The sequence below is a fragment of the Medicago sativa genome, chromosome 7 (genome assembly GCF_051527215.1).
Source record: "Medicago sativa cultivar Bolivia chromosome 7, Bolivia_mono, whole genome shotgun sequence".
NCBI classification, from domain to species: Eukaryota; Viridiplantae; Streptophyta; class Magnoliopsida; order Fabales; family Fabaceae; genus Medicago; species Medicago sativa.
Window position 1 is genome coordinate 103,900,124 of NC_140755.1, and position 21,730 is coordinate 103,921,853.

A 21,730-nucleotide genomic window follows, 5' to 3' on the forward strand; every position below is an offset into this window, starting at 1 on the left:
CGGAAAGGTTATTCATTAAACGAAAGCACACCAAATTTGGTGTTGATACCGAAATGATAAATAACTTATTTCTAAGTCTGAATTGAATTTACACAATAGCTTATTGGTCACATCGTAGACAAGGTCGTGCACTAGGAACATTCACGTATCAGAAATTGGTGCTTGAAATTTGCAAAGAGATCATTCAGTATAACAACCTTTGCATCAACTTGATGAATAAGAAGTGCATTGTCGTCCACACTCGCAACAATCCTGCCGCAATCTCTATATACGTAACTACTTCATGGCTACACAAAACATTACCATTTGAACATTCCCTTTATCTGTTTAACATATTATAATTGATGTTAAAGTTACAAGTTACAACAAAGTAAAATAGAAGGGAACATATACTTAGTAGAAAATTGGCATATGTTCAGAGATCCTCTCACAAATGTTCTTGTAAAAAGGAGCTTTTGGTTGAATTAAATTAGAAAGTGAAAAGAATTTTGAGCAAAATCAACCTGCTGTATCTCTGCATCTTGATAGAGCCTATGAGAATGGAGTAGCATTGCAACTCTACTATCAACTTGCAAACAGTATATATCCTACCATAAATGTGATTGAATTTTATTTTTGATATACTTTCGACAGGCGGCTTGGTTAGTTACATAGTCCTAAGGTTGATGAAGGCATGAAGTAAATCACAGGTAAATACACAGTGACTAAAAAGATTCCTTCAGCAGCTAAAAATGCCTGACTATTTACGTCAAATTAGGCAAATAAGCATCTAAAATTGCCTTACTATAAGCGAAAAATATCTGCAGAACAATATCGGATAAAATTCTATATTGATACCGAAGAGTCATGAAAAAGACTATTAAAGTAGCTGCATTGATACATGTTATTCTTTTCTAACAATAATGACCTATCCTACTTTGATCGAAACAAAATAAATTGCTAAAGGGGGTTGGGTATCAACTGGTTTGAGCTAAGGGATAAGGAGTTGGAGAACTACTAACATTTGCCATTCAAAAAAGGCTAAGTATAGTTTGGACCACCAACTAGATATGTCCAACTTGCACCACTTTTTTCTACGATTAGATTAAATATTCCCACCAAATCTTACTATGGTCTGTCTACAAGGAAAAAAAAGAAGCAAATAGCACATTTCAAAATTACAGGGAATAAAAGTTGCTCAAATATCAAATGTTGTTTAGAAAACAAGATAAACTCTAGTTATGAAATATGAATTCAAGAAAGGTGCCATTTAGTTTACACCACCAAATAGAATGCCCCAACTTACACCACTAAAATAACACTTTGTAACAACTTTTTCATCATAAGATCCGGACTGTTAGAATAAATTAATAATATATCAATGGCTTATATTGAGGTGGTGTAAGTTGAAGCAATGTATTTGGTGGTCCAAACTATCATTTGCCTTCAAGAAAACATAGCATCAATTCCATTCCACAGAGTTTACAGCAGTATATCAAGAGCGGAAAAGGAATGGCATTAAAAGTCTACAGAAGAGAAGGGATAAAAGTCCGGAGCATGAATGTCATTGTTGTTTTTTAATTTGTTACTTGGTTCAAACATAGCATCAATGACATTGACACCAAACGCTATAAATAATTAACTAATAGCGCTTTTGTGAAATAAGTGATGTTAAATACACGATATTGATTCCCAATTTTGGTGTAGTGATGTCAATTATTTGTATGTTTGCATCATCAGGAATCATATCCAAACTAGTGGAGGGAGAAAGTGTAAACAGGAGAAATTTATTGTCTCAATGCAGTACTGCCAGGAGAAGGTAAGGCGAGGGAAAAAAAAGAAGCAGAAATGTATACAGCATATATAGTATATTGTTCTGTTACTTATGTGTGGAATTTCCTTCTGATTGAGTGACTATTTTCCTGCTTAATATATATAGAGGATGAAAGCAATGTTGAAATTATAGAAGAAAATCAATTTGGCCCAAAAGAAGTCCTGTGTATTATACACAATCCTGAGTTGACATAAATGAGTCTACAAATTTCTTGATAACTGGGGATTAATGGCTAACATAAGATTGAACATCAGTAAATTCTACAGCATGCAGGGCCACCTGAACACACATATACATGGCTCTCCAAGTAACCTCGGAGAATCACCTAGTGAAGAGAAGGTAGCAATTATAAATTATAACATCAATAACTGTTTTTAAACTTATCTTGTACATATCTAAAAATGAAGAATAAAAGATTTGAAAATAGTTTAGTCATTTAAAGGGTGACATTAATCATTATATCATAAAACCTTTCAAATTTGTTGAATGAGGACATACCATTGACTCTCGATGACCATATGTCTTTAGGCGCTATCTTCTTGACCTGCACTTAATCCACCATGCTTCATGTAAATCAAATTATCTCTATATAATCTCATTTAGAGGCAATAATTAATAAGTAAACCACAAGCATACTTAGTGACATGCTACTAAATCGAATAAAGGTAAAAGCCCCTAAAACATAGAGGGGTTTTCAAATTTCATTTACAGACAAGGAAAATGGATATACCATTAATTGCGTAGATATGAACAAAGGAAGTTTCATGAGTAAATGACAATGGAGAAGTGTGAATGCAAACATTATTCAGGCAACTCCCGCAGAGAGCCCGTCTTGATTTTGTTAGACGTAATGCGGCTATATGAAGAATGTTAGTTAATACAGCTTTATGCATTAAAAAGTATGATGACATGCTACACAATCATCTCTATAAACTCAAGCAACACCTTTTCCTTTACATGAAATTTGAAAAAACAAACAAGCTAATATTGCAAATGTTGATAAAAAAGGAAATATTACCTCTAAGTCTAAGGGTAGAAGTAAAACCACATGTTGTTAAGTGGTGTGCAAGTTTCTCTCCTAACTGCTTTTGCCAATTTGTTGCAGTTTTCTCTTCGGATGACAAAGGGGAAAGGGAAACTAGTGCTGTCTCTGATGCTAGATTCACAGTAGCAGATAACACTTCTGGCTGTCCATTAATTATTTATTAATAACAAACATTTATATTGCAGTGATAGTATACGGAAAAAAAAAAAAAATGCTTAATTGCATGTTTAGTCCCTTTATTTTATCAAACTCGCGAAAATCGTTTTCCTTTTAAAATCAATGTTTTTTTTTTTTCTTGAGAAATAATTAAAATTAATGAATTCAAATAGAAAATACGAATTAACTCGAAAATAGAAATAGAAATAGACGACAAACTTACTTGAGTTTCAAGAAGTTTTTTGACGCTAGAAGCACATCCCTCACACATCATTCCACGAACATGGAGAACAACAGCAGAATCATCATCATGGAGGTGGTCCCCACTGGAAGTAGTTGAGGTTGAACAACACCGCAATGGCAAAACGCGATGATGATATTGATGGTTGAGCTTCAGCAGCTGCTGTTGGATGCCTCTGTCTCTGCCAAAATTGAGATTCAGAGGTTTCATAAACATCTTTTGCGTCACAGCAGAATGATTTGGGATTTGAAGTACACGAATCGAAGAACAAGAACAAGATGATGATGATGACATCATTCAAGACCAATCTTGTTCCTGTCCAATTATTATTATTTTAGCTCTTTTTCTTACAAAAATAATAGGGAGTTACATCAAATATTTACATTTTTCTTCTTCTTAACCTTTAGGTCCCTACGGTTCACCATAAATAAAGTTTAGGCTCAAACACACTTAATAATCTCCTACTTTATTTTTTTGAAAGAAATAATCTCCTACTTTGTATAGTTGTGACTTGTGATTTTGGTCCCCTTTGCAATCTTCAAGATCCCTTGATTTTGATCGGGTATGCGGCTCCTCACTTAAATTAGATGGTCAACATGTGTGTAATTTTAAAAGTTCCACCTTGTTATTATAATTTTATTTCAAATTAAATTAAAAGACAAAATTACATTACACGTCCTTTATTTTATTTTGTGGTAACACATTAGTCATTTATCTTTTTTATCCTATTTAAATTTAAGTCTTTTATCTATCAAAATATGCACATTTTAGTATGCACATTTTAGTTCTTTTTTCATTTTTTTATTATAAAAAAATGCTAAATTAAATAATATTATTAATAACTTTGTTTGTTAAAATATTTTTATTTAAAAAATTAAAGAAATTCATAAACCTTATGAACATCTTCATCATATTCATCCTCATATTCAATTTTGAATAAAATATGTGGTATTTTTATATACAAAGAGGACAAAACCCATAACCATAGGAGTCTTGTGTGTCTACGTATATACGCAATATGATTTTAGGCTGTCTTTGATTCAATTAACTAATTTTTTGATTTGAAATTATATGCTATTTTTTTTTTGGGGAATGAAATTATAGGCTATCTTTAATACTTCTTTTCTAGCCTCTTAATTATTTACGTGACAATATTAATGGCCTTATTTTCTTTCAAAAAAAAAATATTAATGGCCTTATTTTCTTCTATATAAGAGACTCTTATGATTATTTTTTGACGTTAATTTTTTAGGAGACTCTTATTGAGGTTAAGCACAATAGTTTTTTTATTTTTGATAGATTAAGCACAATAGTTGTACTTTAACATTTGTACTAACCTTGCACAATATTTTTCTTAGGAGATCTAAGGGGTATTTGTTTTTCTTTCAGTACGGACCCCAACTTTATCTATACCCCAAGGTTACCACTACCATTGCTAGTAAAATAAAAAGTACCAATTAGACAATTGTTTTAAATTTTAAAAACATATTACTGGATCTAAATCTGCAACTAATAATTCAACATCAAATTGGTAATACGTGTGCTGAAAAATCGGATCAGATATCAACATTAATCTAGAAGCAATCAATAAAATAAAAGGACGAAATATCAACAATTAAATGCCAACATCAAATTTGTTAAATAATATATTTTATCATATCAATATCAATAATTAAATTAAATGCCAACATCAAATTTGTTGATTTTGTCAAAAAAAAAAATATCAAATTTGTTGATAATATATTTTATGATTATAATTTATAATATCATCTCAATAAAAATATAATTTATATTAAAAAATAAATATAAATTTTTCACTTAACAAGAATTAAATTACACTTTATGCATAGCTCAGTTGGTTAGCTCAGTTGTGCTAAAAAATAAATATAAATTTATATCAATTTGTCCTCGTGAGCTTAGCTCAGTTGGTTGGGATATTGCATAAAATATGCAAGGTCCGGGGTTCAAACCACCCCGGTCACTACCAAAAAAAGTACTAACAATTTTTCACTTAACAAGAATTAAATTACACTTTATGCACCAAATAACTAGATGTTATTTTCTCGCTATAGAAAAGAAAATAAACTAATGTTATTTTCTATTTAGCATCACACAAATCAGCTTCAATTTCTATTTCCTCTTGGTATTTGGTTGGATACGTGTTTGACCGTGTCGATAGCTTGTGCCACTGCTACTATATAGAAGCTTCATCTCCATCTCCATGTTCAAGTTTATGCTTCTATGTAATATTTCACTGTGCTTTTGATGGAACTGTTGTAGTACCAAATTCCAAAAAGGCTATTAGTTGATTTTCTTACGAAAGAACAACCTATGCACAACATTATTTTAGAATGTAGAGCCAAATGTGTCAATGACCCACAATGGTTCAAAAGGGATGTGAACTAAATTACATTAGTTCCCAATTACATAGATGATAGTAGTTGGTGTAGCCCTCCTCATGTAAACAATTTGACTTGAGAATGAAAATGTTCACAACTACTTTATAATAAGTTTAATCAAGAAAATTACACTTGGTGTAATAACAAAACTATCACATAAGAGCAAGCTACATGACACCGGATGCATCATCCTCTTAACCATTTTTAAGACCTCAGATCATCAATAGTTGCACTGAAGACAAAAAAGAAAATGATCACATATATCAGATCATGAAAAAATTAACCATCACTATTACTTATGGCATAAAAAAAATAGTTGAGTATGATTGAAAATTTGAAACCTAGTAAGAAAAGAGAGAATGTAAATTGTAGGTTGTGTGTTGTGGCCTTGTGGGTATAAATAGAGAGTGAGGGATGGTTTTATTTGTGATACACACGTGAGTTTTAATTGCCGTTCCAATTTTTACGATATTCTCTGTCTGACCCAAAATTGGTGCAGAATATCTCGTTAATAATTCCCTTTGGACACAACCACCGTCGCAAGTCGCAACTTTTCTGACTCGCTCTGCATTAAATTTTCCAATCTTATCATTTAAATTTATGATCATAATTTATTGTCACGTCTAATTTTTCGGAACACAAATTAAAAGCAATTTGTTACTAGTAATATTTTTTCGATAATTATTACCATTTTAGTATAACAAGTTACTAAAAAGTTCTACTCCCTCCGTTTCAAAATGAATGTCGCTTTAGGTGTTTACACACATATTAAGAAATGCAATGATTAAGAGAAAGAGAATGATTATTTTACCAAATTATCCTTATTAACTATTGGTTAGTTTTAAAAGTAATACTTTGGAAGTAGTGTGCAGAGTATTAATTGGAGGGTACAATTGAAAAGAAAAAGTTATTATTGCATTGGAAACTGAAAGCGACACTCATTTTGAAACAAATTTTTTTGGCTAAAGCGACACTCATTTTGAAACGGAGGGAGTATTAAAAATTTTAGTATAACAAGTTACTAAAAAGTTCTATTAAAAAGTTCTAAAAATAAAATATGAAATTGTGATGTCTAACTTTCAGTTCATACATATACACACAATTCAGTTCATACATATACACACAATAAAAGCACATTGTTTCGTCCCGTGAGATTAACTTCGAACATCAGACATCCTATTTATTCACTTTAAAAAGATGAATTTTAAATATATTAATTTTTTAATGTATCTAAAAAAGTTTGTTTATAATTGTGATTGTTTTGAGTATCAAAGGTTTTTAATTACATCCCCTAAAAAGGCTTTTTACTATACATGTAATCAGCTTTTAATTATAAGAAACTTCTCGAGCACCCAACCTATTTTATTCTATTAATTTTAACTTTTTTGGGCAAAATTACACTAATCATAACTTAATCTAATACTATCAATTAATTGTCGTTCGGGAGCAAAGTAATTAACTGTCGTTCGTCAGTTCAAACTGATATGTTTGGGAACAAAACATAAGTGTCTAAAAAGCAATTTTCAAGAAAATATATCCCTTGTTCCCCAACTCCAGGCCAAAAATAGTTTGGTCCATGATTCTCACACCAAATTCGTTCAAAATTGACATATGAAAAGTAGCATCGTTCTAACAATTTGAGATAAAAGCAATTGCATCATCTAACACCACCAAGTGTCTCTCATTGAATGCAAAAACATCCATTGGTGTTGTAAAGAACACCTCATGATTCAAGTAAAATGACATCAACCATTGTTCAATTATAACTAAAAAGCAGGGAACAAAAGCATATTATAAGCTGTCCAAAGCAATTCACTCAACCACACACATCCATCTCCAAACCAAATTAACATGGTCAATTGACACACACACCATTACTATCCTAAGCTATCAAGAATGGTAGGACAGTCAGCATAAACGCCTCATAGGAAAATGTTGCAGAGCCGGTATACCCAGTATCCTTCTCCTTGAATTTGTCCGTTAGTCCCTGCAATACACACAATCAAAAGTGAGGCATTTTATCTTGCCTCAAGGGACATATCATATCATAAGCTTGATTTCTTGCTCCCTAAGTTAGAGTGAAATTTATGGTTCACATACTAGGAAAATAAAACCAGGTTGATTATGTTTTATGTATCAACTAAATAGCACAAGAAACTTCACAAAAAGGAACACATATGTTTTAAATTTCAATATAGAAGTTCTAACAACAACGTAGCCGCAAACATTTAAAAAGGAACACATGTTTTATATATATTATATATGAATGCAATATCTGATGTTATGTTACCGAAGCTGTGATACTCTTGTAATTTTCATTTTGCTTACTTGCTTTTAATACTGTATTGAATAAGAATAGGAAGATGTAATGCAGAAATTGGAGAAATTAATGAACAATGTATTTCAATAGCTCACCTTCACAGTAAGACAACACCTGCAATGGTAAACAAAGGAAGAGAATCAGTTTATCAATCGATTTTACACCGAAACAGACAAGGATACACATAAATCATAGTTCTGCTATACAGAGGAAATTTAAACTTTTATTAAAGTTTTCTCCCATTTTAGATGAAGAAATTTGACTTCAAATGGAAACTATAATACCTAAAAAATAACATGACAATTGCTTTCCATTTGCTGATTTTTTAATAAACAGCTACTTCATCCATTTTCATTGAAAATACAAATGTTGAAGGCTTTATAGTTAAAATTTTCTTCTCTTTTTAGTCATAGCAAAACAACATATGTACCTTAGTTATGAAAAAGAAGACACCTAGACAAAAATCCTTTTTAATTAAATAAACAATTTTGCATCCAATAAAAGAAAGAGTTGTAGCAAAACCATACTCAATGAAATTGTCATATTCGACAGCCTTGCTTTTGCCACCAGTTTTGTCAAACTTGGAGACGAGCAAGTCCAACACCATTGGAGAAACAGCATAACCCAAACTTAAAAGCGCATCTCGCAACTCATTTGAATCGATTTTGCCACTCCTGTCCTTGTCAAATCTCTCAAATATTCCCTGCAACAATAACCAGTTAGTTAGAAGAACACTGTCCCATGACCATAAGAACAGAATAATTAGTCTAAGTGTGTTTTTGGTTAAGTATTTCATAAACATAATTTTGAAAGAATTTTATTTTGTATAACTTATTTAGTTAAAGCTAAAATTGAAGAAAAGTAATTTATGTTTGCATATTTCCCCTCAAATGACAAATTTGATGTAAAACTTTGTACAAAATTTTCAACCACATGCAAAATTAGCATCATACTATCAATTAATTATGATTCAAAATACCAATATTGGTTTTTACTAAAATCACGTAGGACATTAGGAAAATTAACTTTTAACCAAACACAGACTAAGTTCAGAATTAAGAATAACTAGGGGAAAATTAAAGAAAAAAAAGAGGAGAAAATACCCTCCAGCTCTGAAGACTGTAAAACAGAGAAGTGAATTCCTTGGGTCCTGCATTACGAAGTCGATAATTCAAACAGTGAGAATGGCAGAAAAATTAGTCGACAACCAAAAATTGAACAGAACATTAGCTTATGTTAAGGGGAATAGAACCACACTGTCACTAGTTAGATAGATAATGTAATAGTTTAATTTATTTTCTTCAAAAATACAACTTGAATATATAATAATGCATCGGTTGATATTATATATAAGGATATTAGTCACTTTAGTCTCAGGATAGGAAATGAGTCATCACTTTAGTCTCTAAATACAGATAAATTGCAAAATAGTCCCAGAACTGCTAGTCAATTTAGTCTCCGTTAGTCAATTTAGTCCCTGAATGTAGACTCCGTTAGTCACTTTAGTCCCTGAAATTGACTAACAGAGTCTACGTTTAGGGACTGTTTTGTAATTTCTCTGCATTCAGGACTAAAGTGTCTACTCCTTTCCCATTCAGGGACTAAGGTGACTAACTCCCATTATAAATACTTTATTTGATATATTTTTTTAAAGAGTGTGCCACGTGGCACATTCTAATTGGGCTATGGTATATACCATTATGGTACACAAGTGCTATCCATAAAATGGGTGGGTCACATCAAGACTACCCACAAACATTTAGGACACGCGTTTCACATGCAATAAACCAAATCGCATGCAAGCAATGCTTAACGTCTTTCTGAGAGTGTCCCTAGTTTTAAGCCTTTATATAATTCAATTAATCTAAAAAAGAAATATTTGGGTACATATGATTTAATCAATTACTGTTTAATAGTATAAGCAAATAAAAATAGTAATAGTAATTGATTACTGATTAACTCAGCCTCAACCATTTAATTATTGTGATTAAAGAATGAAATATTAATTAGTTGTTAAGAAAAATAAATTCCATATATTTATCTCCTGTTTTGGAAAAACAGTATTTATTACTTAAAACGAGGACAGAGAGTATTAACAAAAAAAAAACGCCTAAGATCAAAGTTAGCACAAACCCTAATTTTAACATATGAGAATTTTGAATGAAATGGTGCAAATGAAGTAAAAGGAAAGAGATAAAGAAAATAGTGTACCAATCTTTTTGACGTTGGTGTTGGTGAAGTGATACATGAGAAGGTGAACAGTTCTCAAGCTGAAGCTCTGATTATTACAAGAAGAAAGAGCCTTCTGCAACTCCTTATCGTCGATCAACCCGCTTCCGTCCTGATCAGCCACCTGAAAGCAAGCCACGATGCTAGGGTCCGTGCCAGGAGGAAATGTCGATGGCAATAGCGACGCAAACGGGCTAGCATATGCCGGTGGTGGGTAGGATTGGGACGGCGGTGGTGCGCCGTAACCATAACTGGGAGGCTGATTTGGGTAACCGGACATTTTGAAAAGGTAGAGAGGTTGTATTGAGAGAGAGAGGGAGAGTTGAGTAATGAGTAAAGACAAAGAGGAGCCTATTGCTGAGGTTTGTATTTATATGCTCATTGGTGGGCTTGGGTTCTTGGTTTGAGTTGGGCTAAAAAATCAGTATAAAATTTCTGTTCCCACATCAAAATTTGCTTAATAACACATGAAAAATATAATTTTACCTTTAACAGTAGTTAACTACCGTTTGTTAAATGCAATGATTGTTAACCAATGTCAGTACAACGGTAGCTAAGTGAAATGGACCCAACTACAGCCAACTCTCATTGCGCTTTGGCTTTCTCCAAAACACCTTTTTTTTTTTTGAAGAAGTTAAACTAACCCACCCTAATTGGTACCAGAGAGAATCGAACCTGAGACCTTGAGAAGGAGCACATTACCAGGTCCCAAGCCAATACCACTAGGCCAACCCAGGTGGGTTTTCTCCAAAACACCTTAATTCTCAAACTTCTACAAATCAAACAATCAAACTCTCTCATTAGAAATATTTCAGTTGTCAGTACCTGCGAAAGTCCCTATTTGAATAACGATAACCATGTCTATGGAATCTTAGAGGGTTAACGACGGTTTACCGTAGTGCACGTATATGACCTTTAGGATGATGAGGAGCAACATAACATCTTGAGGGACAAAAGTCCCATGAAGATAACCATTTTTACATTATCATTAGTTAATAAATGATAGGTATTCTTGCATTAGTCCAACAAAGATGTAGAGGGGATTCATTGAATCCTAATCCCCGCTAAAACTCTGAATCAAATTATTATTTTGTAATCAAAACAACTTTCTTTGTGTAGTCAAATCAAACTTGTAAACTCTCCCAATCTAGTGTTTTAATTCATAAGTTTATTAAAGTTTCTAGTAACAAGAGATGATAACTAACTACCTTACTATTTGAAACGGTTTAGTACACTTGTTAGATTTGTTAGCACCGTTGTCGAAGATTGTTGATCTTTTCTACTTATCATATTGTTAGTTTGTTTCTTTTGTTTCATATATTTCAAAAACCATAAAAAGATTTTGTTTCTATTTAGTTTAGTATGTTTCTATTGTTTTTGTTTCATATATTTGAAAAACAATAAAAATATTTTATTCTAGTTTAGTGTGTTTTATTTTTCAGCCTTATATTTGTTTTTGATTTTTTTTTGTTGAATTGATTTGTTTTGTTTCTACTCTAAAAACTCCAAAAAGATATATCGTTATTTTGTTTACTTTTATTTCTAAGTAGTATATTCGTTTGTGATTTGTGTTGGTTATATAAAATAAATCTACAAGATTTGTTTTTTTTTTTTTGACAAAAGATTTGTTTTTGTTTTATTTTGTTTAGTTTTAACTTTAAGTCAAATATATCAAAAATACCAAATAAATTTGTTTTTAGTTTATGCCATTATCTTTGAATCAAATATTCTAAAAATCTCAAAAATTATTTTGTTTTAATTTTTTTTATTTTGTTTTTATTTTATAGCAAAATTCTCAAAATCCAAAAAGATTTAACTCTATTATATTTCCGTGAAAGAAATATATACATTTTTTGTCACCTTTTTGATAAATAAAATGGTGCTACGTGGGTATTTTATTCATGTCTGTTTCAAGTAAACAATTCATGGAGGGTCCATTGATGTGAGTTGAGAACTACGCCACATTGGATGAGGAGAACCCAATTCAACACACGGGAAATGTTCTAAACCAACGAGACTTTTTCGTGTAAAATTATATAAAAAGAAAGGAGTTAAATAATATATATTTTTTAAAATAATTAAATAATTTTTATTTTTTTGTGTTTAAATTGTGCTTAAATAACCGTGACAAAGTACAATTTACTCAAATCACAAAAGACGACAGCTTTGACCTAATCTTGTTGGTCAAGTTTCACAACTAACAAAAGAAACACTCACTTGCTCATTCACACTCTATATATATACTAGACTTTTCACCCGTGCTGTTGCACGGGTCATTTAAAATCGCAAACAATAATGTCGAATAAAATATTAACGTTTGATATTTCAGAAAACAATAATGTTATCGTAACGAACACAAACAACAATACATCATAATAATTGTTTTAAACGTTCTTAAAAACCTCTCTAAATAATGTCTATGCATCATCGGTGCTCCGTCCCAAACAATAAGCTTTGCTTTTAAATTCAATTTAGCCAACGGACTTTTAGGATGAATTCCGCATGTAGAGCATTGATCAATAATTATTGGAATACCAAACCTTGGCATGTTTTACAGAGAAGTGGAAATGTCTGTTATTAAACCAATGTATGAGACCCTTGGCATGTTTTAGGCAGAAGTAAAGATTATGCAAATTTTCAACATCATAACAGTTCAATATACCAAGGTATGCTGGTAAATGCGCACAACAAATCATAAAGGGTAGCAGTTTTAAATTGGCTGTTTAGTATTCCCACCCTAAAAATACTCAACAACTAATCATTAAAATAGAGGGTTCCAATATTATTTAATATTTGTCTGCCACTAACAATTTTATGCTTTCCATGTAATCATACAATTAATAAACCAAAAAAATTTTGGATGAGGCGCATCCTTTTCTAATTGAGTAATGATATTTTGACATCCATTTGATGACAACTTTGTTGACAATTTTGTTTTTGTCACTTCTTATTGGTCATAAACAATGGAGAGAGAAAAAGGAAGACAGAGGATAACAACATCATGTGAGTATGAGAGAGAAAATTGTCCAAAAGTTGTCAAAAAGTGGTTGTCAAAATATCATTTCTCTTTCTAATTATATGCTTGAGTATCACATGTTAGCATATATATACAAAAAAAAAAAAAAATTCGTCTGTTTATTTTATATTTAGTTATGAGAATATTAAATTATTTTCTATTTAGCATATACTCCTAACATTGATTTCTTAATTATTAGGAACAACTATTCATTATTATTAGGAACAACTATGAATTCCTAACATTGATTTTTTTTCTTCATTTCAATATGGAACTGTAGCTTGACATATACAAAAATAATTTGGCTTTGACTTGTTAATTTATTATTTCGAATTTATTTAAAGCAAGATCAAATGATCAATCACATATATTAAATTTCTTAATTAGTAACATATCAAATCAAAAATTCACACTTGCAATCTAATTACTAATATCATTTCCTATAATAATCAAAATTTTGAGAGATAGTGTATTTCCTTTTAAATTTAAAAAAAAACAAAAATTGGTTAAAAGAATCTACATTATATTTTTTTTAGATACTTTAGAACAACTATAAAGCTACTTATGTCTGTGTATAAAAATTGATCCCGTTAGACTTGATTCCATTATATTCAAGTTGCAAATCTATTTCTTAAAACATAATTGATTTGGCTAATATTTTTGAGAGCCAAAAACGATGTCTACTAAACTAAATAGGAAAATCTTTGGACGTTCTTTTTCCAATTTTACCCCTGTGGGGGCAGTTTGGTAAATTAGTAAATCATGGTGTTCCCTTATATATATTGGTCGATATGATTCAATTGTGCTTCCCACTATGACTACTTCCTCATATTTCTTCATCTCTTCTGTCGGTTCCTGTTTTTCTCGCCATAGAAGCTTCTGGTCCGGTTTTTTGTGGTTGTGATGTTTGTGTTGTTTAATCGCTTTGCATGTTTGTGTTTTCTTGCTTCTTTTGTGCTTTGTTTTTCTTCTAATGTTGGTTTTCAGCTTCTTCTTCAGGTTTGTTTAGGAGATAGCAGCTTTTGGTCCGGTTGTTTGCTGTTTGAAGGTTTGTGTTGTTTGATTTCGTTGCATGTTTATGTTTTGTTGCTTTTTGTGTCCTTTGTTTTTGTTCTAGGTTCTGTTTTCATTTTCTTTTTCAGGTTTGTTTGCTATTACACTTTGCATGTCGTTTAATTGTTAGGTTTTTTTGATTGTGCTTTGATTTTGTTCTGTTTTTGTGTTTTGTTGGTGTTTTGTGCTTTGGTTTTGTTCTAACTTTGGAAAATCTGTTGATATGAGATTATGTCTAAGGTGTTAAAAACTGATAATGATAGTGTTTGATACAAAATTTGGGTGAAAGATAGTGTTTGAGATAATTGGAAATTTTTTAGAGAAAAGCAATAAGTAGTGTTTATGGAGAATTCGAGATGGCTGGAGCTCAAGGGACGCTTAAGCTGAAGTGTATGTATCATGTGTTATTGAAATTTTTTATGTTCTCAGTCCTGTGATTTTATTTAAATGATTTCTTTATTTCAAATTTGCATTTTATTTACATTTTGGATTTAATTTTTTTCATTGTTAAGGTGAGGGCTCACTAAGTGTTTGAGGAAATGTCTCAATATGTATTAAGTAGGATTTGTATTGCTTTAATTATATTCATATTTGCATTTCATTAATTGAGATTTTAAATTATGTTTTTCTCTAATATTACTTGGCAGGTTCATAGAGTTGTTGATGAAGATTAGGAATGATAGTCTTTTGATCAGCCTACAAAATGTTAGAATTCAAAACTCAGTTTTGCTTATATGTATTTCTGAAGGTTAGGGTTGAAAAAGATTGTTTGTGGTTATTTCAGTTCCTATTTGTTTTTTTGGTGACAGGAGATGGAGTAGAGAAAGTTGAAGAAGGTGTTGAACAAAGTAATGAAAAGAAACAATCTAATTTTAGACATAATTATCATGATATGGTAAATATTACTTTATATGTTATTTGAATTTGAATAATAATCATTGTTTTTAGCTTCTATTCTTTGGGTGCAGGATTAAGATCTAATATTCTAATATGAAGGCTATATTTGTTATACTTAATTATGATACTTAAAAATTATTTAATGCATATTGATTGACTTCAGGTCTGATCCTGGTACAATGAAGCAAGGAAAAGTCCCTAAGAATTCACAAGGCCGAAAGGGAGAAAAATGAAGCGTGAACATTTGGAAAATTGGCTCAGATTTTTTGTTTTTGAGTAGAGAATTCTTTTGAGTTTTTGTCTCTATTTTGTTTCTAATTCTTATTATATACTTTGCATCTATTATTTCATTTAGTGATACATGCAACCTTGGAGGTTACTTGATGACATTTATATTTCAGTTTTTAGCTTCAAGATTACTTGCTTATATTTTTTTAATTTCGTTTCTGGAGAGTCTTTTTGTTGACTGTTTAAACTCACAGAATATTGCAGATTTTATTCACATTGGATGATGGGCTGATCATAGAAACAGTTGTCATACCTTGTGATACAGGCAGGACTACTGTGTGCGTTTCAAGTCAAGTTGGATGTGCCATGAATTGTCAATTTTGCTATACTGGAAGGCAAGCCTTTTTTCTGTCTATAATGATCGATTCAGTGGCTACACCGTCTTTAGTTTTGCTGCATGTTTTTCATACAGTGTAATTTTGCAGAATGGGTCTCAAGAGACATCTTACTGCCGCAGAAATAGTCGAGCAGGCGGTTTTTGCAAGACGGCTATTCACAAGTGAAATTGGTTCCATCACCAATGTTGTATTTATGGTATGTCAACAATTGCACTGAGAATTCTAAAACTTATTGTATATCAAGTTCTACTTTGTTCCTAGCAAATAAGATGCCACTTCTATTTATAAGGATGAAAATAGGCCAGACAGCCCGACGTAGCGCACATTAGGCTTAGGCTAGGACAAACATATGTAATTGATAAACTAGGTTAAGAATTCTTCTAAAGCACATTTTGCTGAGAAGGCTAGACTTTGGTCTCTCAAATTTTGAGGTGTGATAGACCGATTAATTTAGTTTATATAATCAATAAAATAATATTTTTTTCATCTAGAATTGAGTGGACCCTGTAAGTTTAAATAACTTATACAAGGCTGACATGAAAGCTATGATAAGCCTAGCCTAGAACTTACAAGTTGTAGCTATACGTTTAAAAAATGTCTTGGTTGGGGCAAGGATGCCTTTTTAGCTATAAGATTAAATACACCTTGAGTGTACACAACATACTATTCTAGACTTTGAGCTATAAGTTCAATTACGTTGATGCTTAGTAAATTGTCATGTGTGCTAGAGATGAAGAGGGGAAGATAATGATAAAATGTAACTACAGGTGTGGTGTCTTCTTATTGAATGTTGATTAGAACATGTAGAAGAGGATTTTCATAACTTTATTGTATATTATAGATGTGTACATATTTTATTTTAATCACAATCACAAACATTTATTATCTAAGCAATAGATATAATCAACACTTTTCTCCTTTACATTGCATTGGAGGAAAATTCCTTCTTATTGATCACAAGTTACAAAATTTTTGTTTTGTTTGGTCTGAGAAGAAATACTAGGTTTGGTCTGAATAATGCTAATTTCGACTCTTTTTTTGTGAGCTGATGAAATTTTTATGTTTTGTGGGTTGAGGAATGGTATAGAAAGGTTCAAATCAGACATATTGGACATGGATGTAACAACACAATGGTGTATTATATATTTTCCTTAACATTTTTCGGTTGATATTTTCCTTTTTCAATGTTTTTGTAGAACTCTTGAAATGTTTCAGAAATGTTTGAGATTTAAATAGTTAAAAGAAACAAAATTTTTTGTTGTTTGCTGCAAGGTGAGCTTATTTTATCTCTCAGCTCAAATTATAAGCTTATTCTAAGAAACTTATTAGTTGCTATAATTCTCTGTGCCATTTTTGTTAGTAACTCTGTATTTTCTCCTAAGGTTTGAACCTAAAAGCTGTTCCTAAAATGTGGTTTGATTGTCCATGCTTTAATATTCGAACAGTACTTCCAAAATTTGAATTGTTTTAATCCTAAAACTAATCAAGATAACTTTGGTGGATATTTACGGAAATTTCTGCTTTGTTATTCATGCTCTCTCTTTTTGTTTCTGAACAGTTTGCTAACATAGTTTTAACGCTGAAAGAAGATAAAAATCAGAGGTTGCACAAGGTTGTTAACAATATGCTTTCAATTGTTTGTAATTTTTACATAATGTTGTTTTTGACTCGCAAAATATCCATGCCTATCACACTTGGCAGTAAATTTACCTTCATCATTTTGAATTCATTTCTGATTGGCTTTTAGTCTATGGTATAATGTATTTTACTTCAACCATTGCAGCTCCAGGAATTAGCTTCTCAATTAATTGATCTGTGTAATCTAATGGATACTCCTCCAGAGGAAAGGAAACTGTTTGACCATGTTACCTGTAACATCTCAGCTTCTGTCGATGAAGTCACTCTTCCTGATACCCTTGCTCTGGATCTGATTGAGCAGGTGCTAGAGACCTTCTGAAGTTTAAAAATTTGGGCTCCGAAACTTATGCTAACATATTATTTTGTTCTTTTTATGAAGGCTGAAGTGGAAGTTGAGAGACTGGACCAGCTTAAAGCAAGCAGGATGAAGGAAATTGCTTTCAAGAAGCAAGCAGAACTTGAAGAGATATTTGCTAATGCTCATATAGAAATAGATTTGGATGCTGCAAGATAGAAGATCGTGGCATTGATTGATTCTGGAGACATTGAACCAACTGAATTACTGGCTGTCATGGACAATCAAATAGCAAAAGCCAAAGAAGAAACTTTAAGCCGAAAATGTATATTGGACAAGATTGAGAAATAGATGTCAGCATGTGAAGAAGAGAGCTGGCTTGAGGACTATAATCGGGTAATTATAATCTCCCTTGTGCATTTTTTCTATGTGTCCAGTTTTGGTGAGAGAGGTGAGTCAAGACATTTACTATCATGTTAGCATTGATGTATAAAAGCATTGATGTATCAAAGAAAATTTAAAATTTTAACCAAGTAAACTCTTCATAATCTGTATGGTATTGGTTGATAATGATGACTTGCTTCCAACTGAAAACTTCAAGCAATAAAGAGTTAAGAACTAATTGATACTAAATGCAGCTATTTCTTTGAAAAATGCAGCCATTTCCCTTAATTTGCTCATTTTTCTTCTATAGCCTATCAGTATGAGTGATTTGCTTTTTGATAGTGCCTTGCCATGTTTCCAGAATTACCAAGTTTAGCTTTACTGCAATTTGATCATTGCATTAAATGGTTGCATAAGTTTGTCCAATATATCATTTTCGATTTAATAATTTTGTCATACACAACAATGCAAAACAGGATGACAACAGGTATAATGCAAGCAGAGGTGCACACTTAAACCTCAAGCGAGCAGAGAAAGCCCGGATACTGGTAAATAAAATTCCCGGTATGTATGGAATGAAACCACAACCACCATAAGATAATGTTATTATTAGTTATATTTGCTGTCAATATTAGGTAAAACAAAAAGATGCTACATTATTGGAAGAATTAACATTGTTTCTTTTGGTGTAAATGCATTGCCAAAACATGTGCTTGGGAAGAGACTCATGATATGTCATTCACATATGATGGTGTTAGTCTTCTTGCCATGTTAGATGAATATGCCATGCTTAGGCATGAATCGGAAGAAGAAAAACGAAGAATGAGGGTAAGTTTTATTGGTATGATGATTAGGATGACTGATTATCGAATTAACTGGAGCATTTGCTAATAATAAGACTGAGCAAAAGTAAACAGTCAACTTGATGTAATTCTGTTGACTACAATTTTACCGACTCGAATACTCTGTGGACTTTCCACTGTATATGATCAGAAGAAATTTCAGGAGTAGCAAAGCACGGAACCAGAAGCCCCCTTTGGTTCAAAACGAAGCCCTGCTAGGCCAGTTAGCGCTGCTAAGAAGGTAGGTGGCCCTCGTGCTAATGGAGGGGCCAACGGTACTCCTTGCCGACGGCTATCGCTTAATGCTCATCAAAATGGAAGCAGGTCCATATCAAAAGATGGAAAAAGGGATAATACTAGACCAGTTGCTCCTGTGAATTATGTGGCCATATCAAAAGAAGACGCTGCTTCCCATGTTTCTGGTACTGAACCCATCCCAACATCACCCTAATGAGAGCTTAATTTCCAACCTTAATTCGTGAGGTTAGCATTTTGTTGATTAGACTATATCCTTCTGAGTTCTTATATTTTATGTTATATTTGAAATGTTTTGATTTTTTTTTTATTTCAAGGCATAAAATGCAGGATTTTATCCATGTGAGTTTGAGGCTTTGAAGAACAAACAATTATTGTTGAGAAGAAAACATTGCGAATCCAAACCACGATGGTTCTTACAAGGTTAATGGGAGTCGCAGCGATGACCCCAGTGTTGTTGATTCCTTTTTAGAACAGGTATTTCTTAATTAATAGTTCTTGGCAACATGTGTATATTGTGTCGGAATATGTGAAAATATGAGTACATGAGTATATGTGGAGTTTTGAATATATTAAGGATAGAGCTTTCTCATGTGACGCTAATATTTAAAAGTGTTTTCAATTCTTTCTGTCCACAAATTACTGTCGTGACCTCTGTCTGCAACAACAGAATTTGAGGGTGACTTAATCACAAATACAAGTTTTTTACACATTTGTTTTTATATATAAGAACTGTTTGCACAAACACTTTTAACAGCTCATGTTGGATATTTATATTATAGATTTCATATGTGTATTAAATTCGGTGGAAGGGTTGAATTTGGCTAAAGTTTAAAATTATTGGTATATGCCTTGGTTGTTTGGTTCTTTGAGGAATACCATAACAACTTAATTATTGGCATAGACTTTAATGAATACCATATCAGCTTAATGCATAAACATTTCGTTGAGACATGGGAAAAATAGATAACCTCATTTAGTGAGTGACATAAAGCTTCTTCTCCCAATGATGCTAAACTAAAAAATTTGCCTCCAGTATACACAGGTAAATGGGCCAATGCAACAGATGCGGAAGTAGAAGAAGAGCCGGCAAAAGGAACTCCTTATACATTCCAGTTTCGTGTCCCCAAAGGAAGTTTAAAAATTACTGACTTAATACGAGGCGAGGTGAGTTCTTTATTTCTCTTCCGCCCTTTATCCATTTTTTTTATCTTGGTATTTTTTTTGAAGGTATGATCGGTGATTTCCTACTCCATGTAGTACAAAAATGAAGTACTTCACTTCTTTTAATGTGTTGCCTTCATATTCATAAGTCAACTGATTAAGTAATGTATTTCATCTCATAATTTGCTATCCATGATCCCTTTGAAACAATGGATTAATGTAATCGCATAAACACATTATTTCTTTACATGTTTAAGATGTGCTTTTCATTGATAAAAAAATAAACAAATTTCTTGCAAATCATGTTGACTAGATATTAACTTTCTTTGTTAGTGTCTTGATGGTTAGTTGGAATTTGGATACACCTGGAGATTTTGTGATAATGAGGAGTACCGGTCAGCCAGTTTATAACTTTTGTGTGACAGTTGATAATGCTACCATGGCTATTTCTCATGTTATCAGGTAATGGTTAAATTTCTTATTCAATCAAATGAATCTGTTTGATTAAATACTTTTGCTATCTTATTCCGTAAAGTATTTGTAATTCAGAGCAAAGGAGCATTTACCAAACACTCTAAGGAAGGCATTAATATATAAGGTAAAGCGCAAACAGTAAAGTATATAATCTTTTATAGTATCTTGGTCACTGATTTTGGTTTGTTCTGCATGTGTGCATGAATCTGTTTACAGGCACTAGAATTTCCCATGCCTCATTTTGCACACATTTCCTTGATTTTAGCTCCTGATCGGAGTAAATTATCAAAGCGACATGGAGCAACATCAGTTGGTCAGGTAAAGGTTCATCCATCATTTCTATGTTACATTGTTCTTAAAGTTTTATTTGGTCACTTTCTTTTATTTTCTTTTTAATCTTAGGGTTAATGTTAGTCTCTATAAAATTCACAATTTTTCAAATTTAGTCCTTATATAAATATTGGTCCTTATTCTGCTTTAATAGGGACTGAATGAATACAGGTACAGAGATTAAAAACATTTTCTGTAAAAAGTTATTTAGTCAAGAAGATGTCGATTATTTTGATGGATTTAGACACAATGGAATTGTATAAAACTGACATTATTCAGTCCAGGGATAGGGATGAGAAATGTATGAAAGATGCTTGGATTCAGTTCGCATTTGACAACACTCTTCAGGTGGGCGACAAAGTTAGATTCAGTTTTGACTTCGACTTGAACAGCTTATTCGCCGAGTTAGTCTAGCATGTCCCACAAATTTGTAATTTAATTTTCACTGTGGATTTAGAGACTATTGTAAGATGTTTGTAGACTATTATGTCCCATGATTTGCTGTTGTAGCTACCTGTGGCTTTTGCTATGCATGTCTTGTGCTTCTTTTATC

General features: G+C 32.0%; 2 protein-coding genes and 1 pseudogene across 5 annotated transcripts; 1 reads left to right on the plus strand and 2 right to left on the minus strand.

Moving 5' to 3' along the window:
* On the minus strand, positions 1-3,580 carry LOC146911651 (uncharacterized). 3 transcript variants are annotated; one of them, XM_085726251.1, is made up of 4 exons: positions 3,238-3,580; positions 2,832-3,000; positions 2,312-2,357; positions 1-287 (listed from the first exon to the last, which is right to left on the minus strand). In XM_085726251.1, the coding sequence occupies exons 1-3, from the start codon at positions 3,550-3,552 to the stop codon at positions 2,338-2,340; spliced, it is 504 nt and encodes a 167-aa protein (XP_085582377.1). In that variant the 5' UTR covers positions 3,553-3,580; the 3' UTR covers positions 1-287; positions 2,312-2,337. The 3 variants fall into 3 exon arrangements, with proteins under 3 accessions (XP_085582377.1, XP_085582376.1, XP_085582374.1); XM_085726250.1 differs by having other exon boundaries at positions 4-323; XM_085726248.1 differs by lacking the exon at positions 1-287 and adding an exon at positions 1,957-2,138.
* A 3,731-nt stretch (positions 3,581-7,311) lies between these two features.
* LOC146911652 (calcium-binding protein CBP-like) lies at positions 7,312-10,553 on the minus strand. Its single transcript, XM_085726246.1, has 5 exons — positions 10,186-10,553; positions 9,078-9,124; positions 8,502-8,677; positions 8,070-8,088; positions 7,312-7,641 (listed from the first exon to the last, which is right to left on the minus strand). Exons 1-5 carry the CDS (start codon positions 10,481-10,483, stop codon positions 7,537-7,539), a joined length of 645 nt encoding a protein of 214 aa, XP_085582372.1. The 5' UTR covers positions 10,484-10,553; the 3' UTR covers positions 7,312-7,536.
* Positions 10,554-14,033: 3,480 nt separating this feature from the next.
* LOC146911653 (65-kDa microtubule-associated protein 1-like) lies at positions 14,034-21,728 on the plus strand (annotated as a pseudogene). The gene is made up of 18 exons (XR_015018884.1): positions 14,034-14,267; positions 14,920-14,977; positions 15,082-15,167; positions 15,333-15,445; positions 15,652-15,792; positions 15,883-15,991; positions 17,354-17,407; positions 17,579-17,734; positions 17,813-18,124; positions 18,589-18,685; positions 18,801-18,940; positions 19,100-19,437; positions 19,527-19,686; positions 20,246-20,376; positions 20,707-20,835; positions 20,923-20,971; positions 21,064-21,165; positions 21,462-21,728. The product of XR_015018884.1 is annotated as a 65-kDa microtubule-associated protein 1-like (transcript).
* Positions 21,729-21,730: the final 2 nt, after the last annotated feature.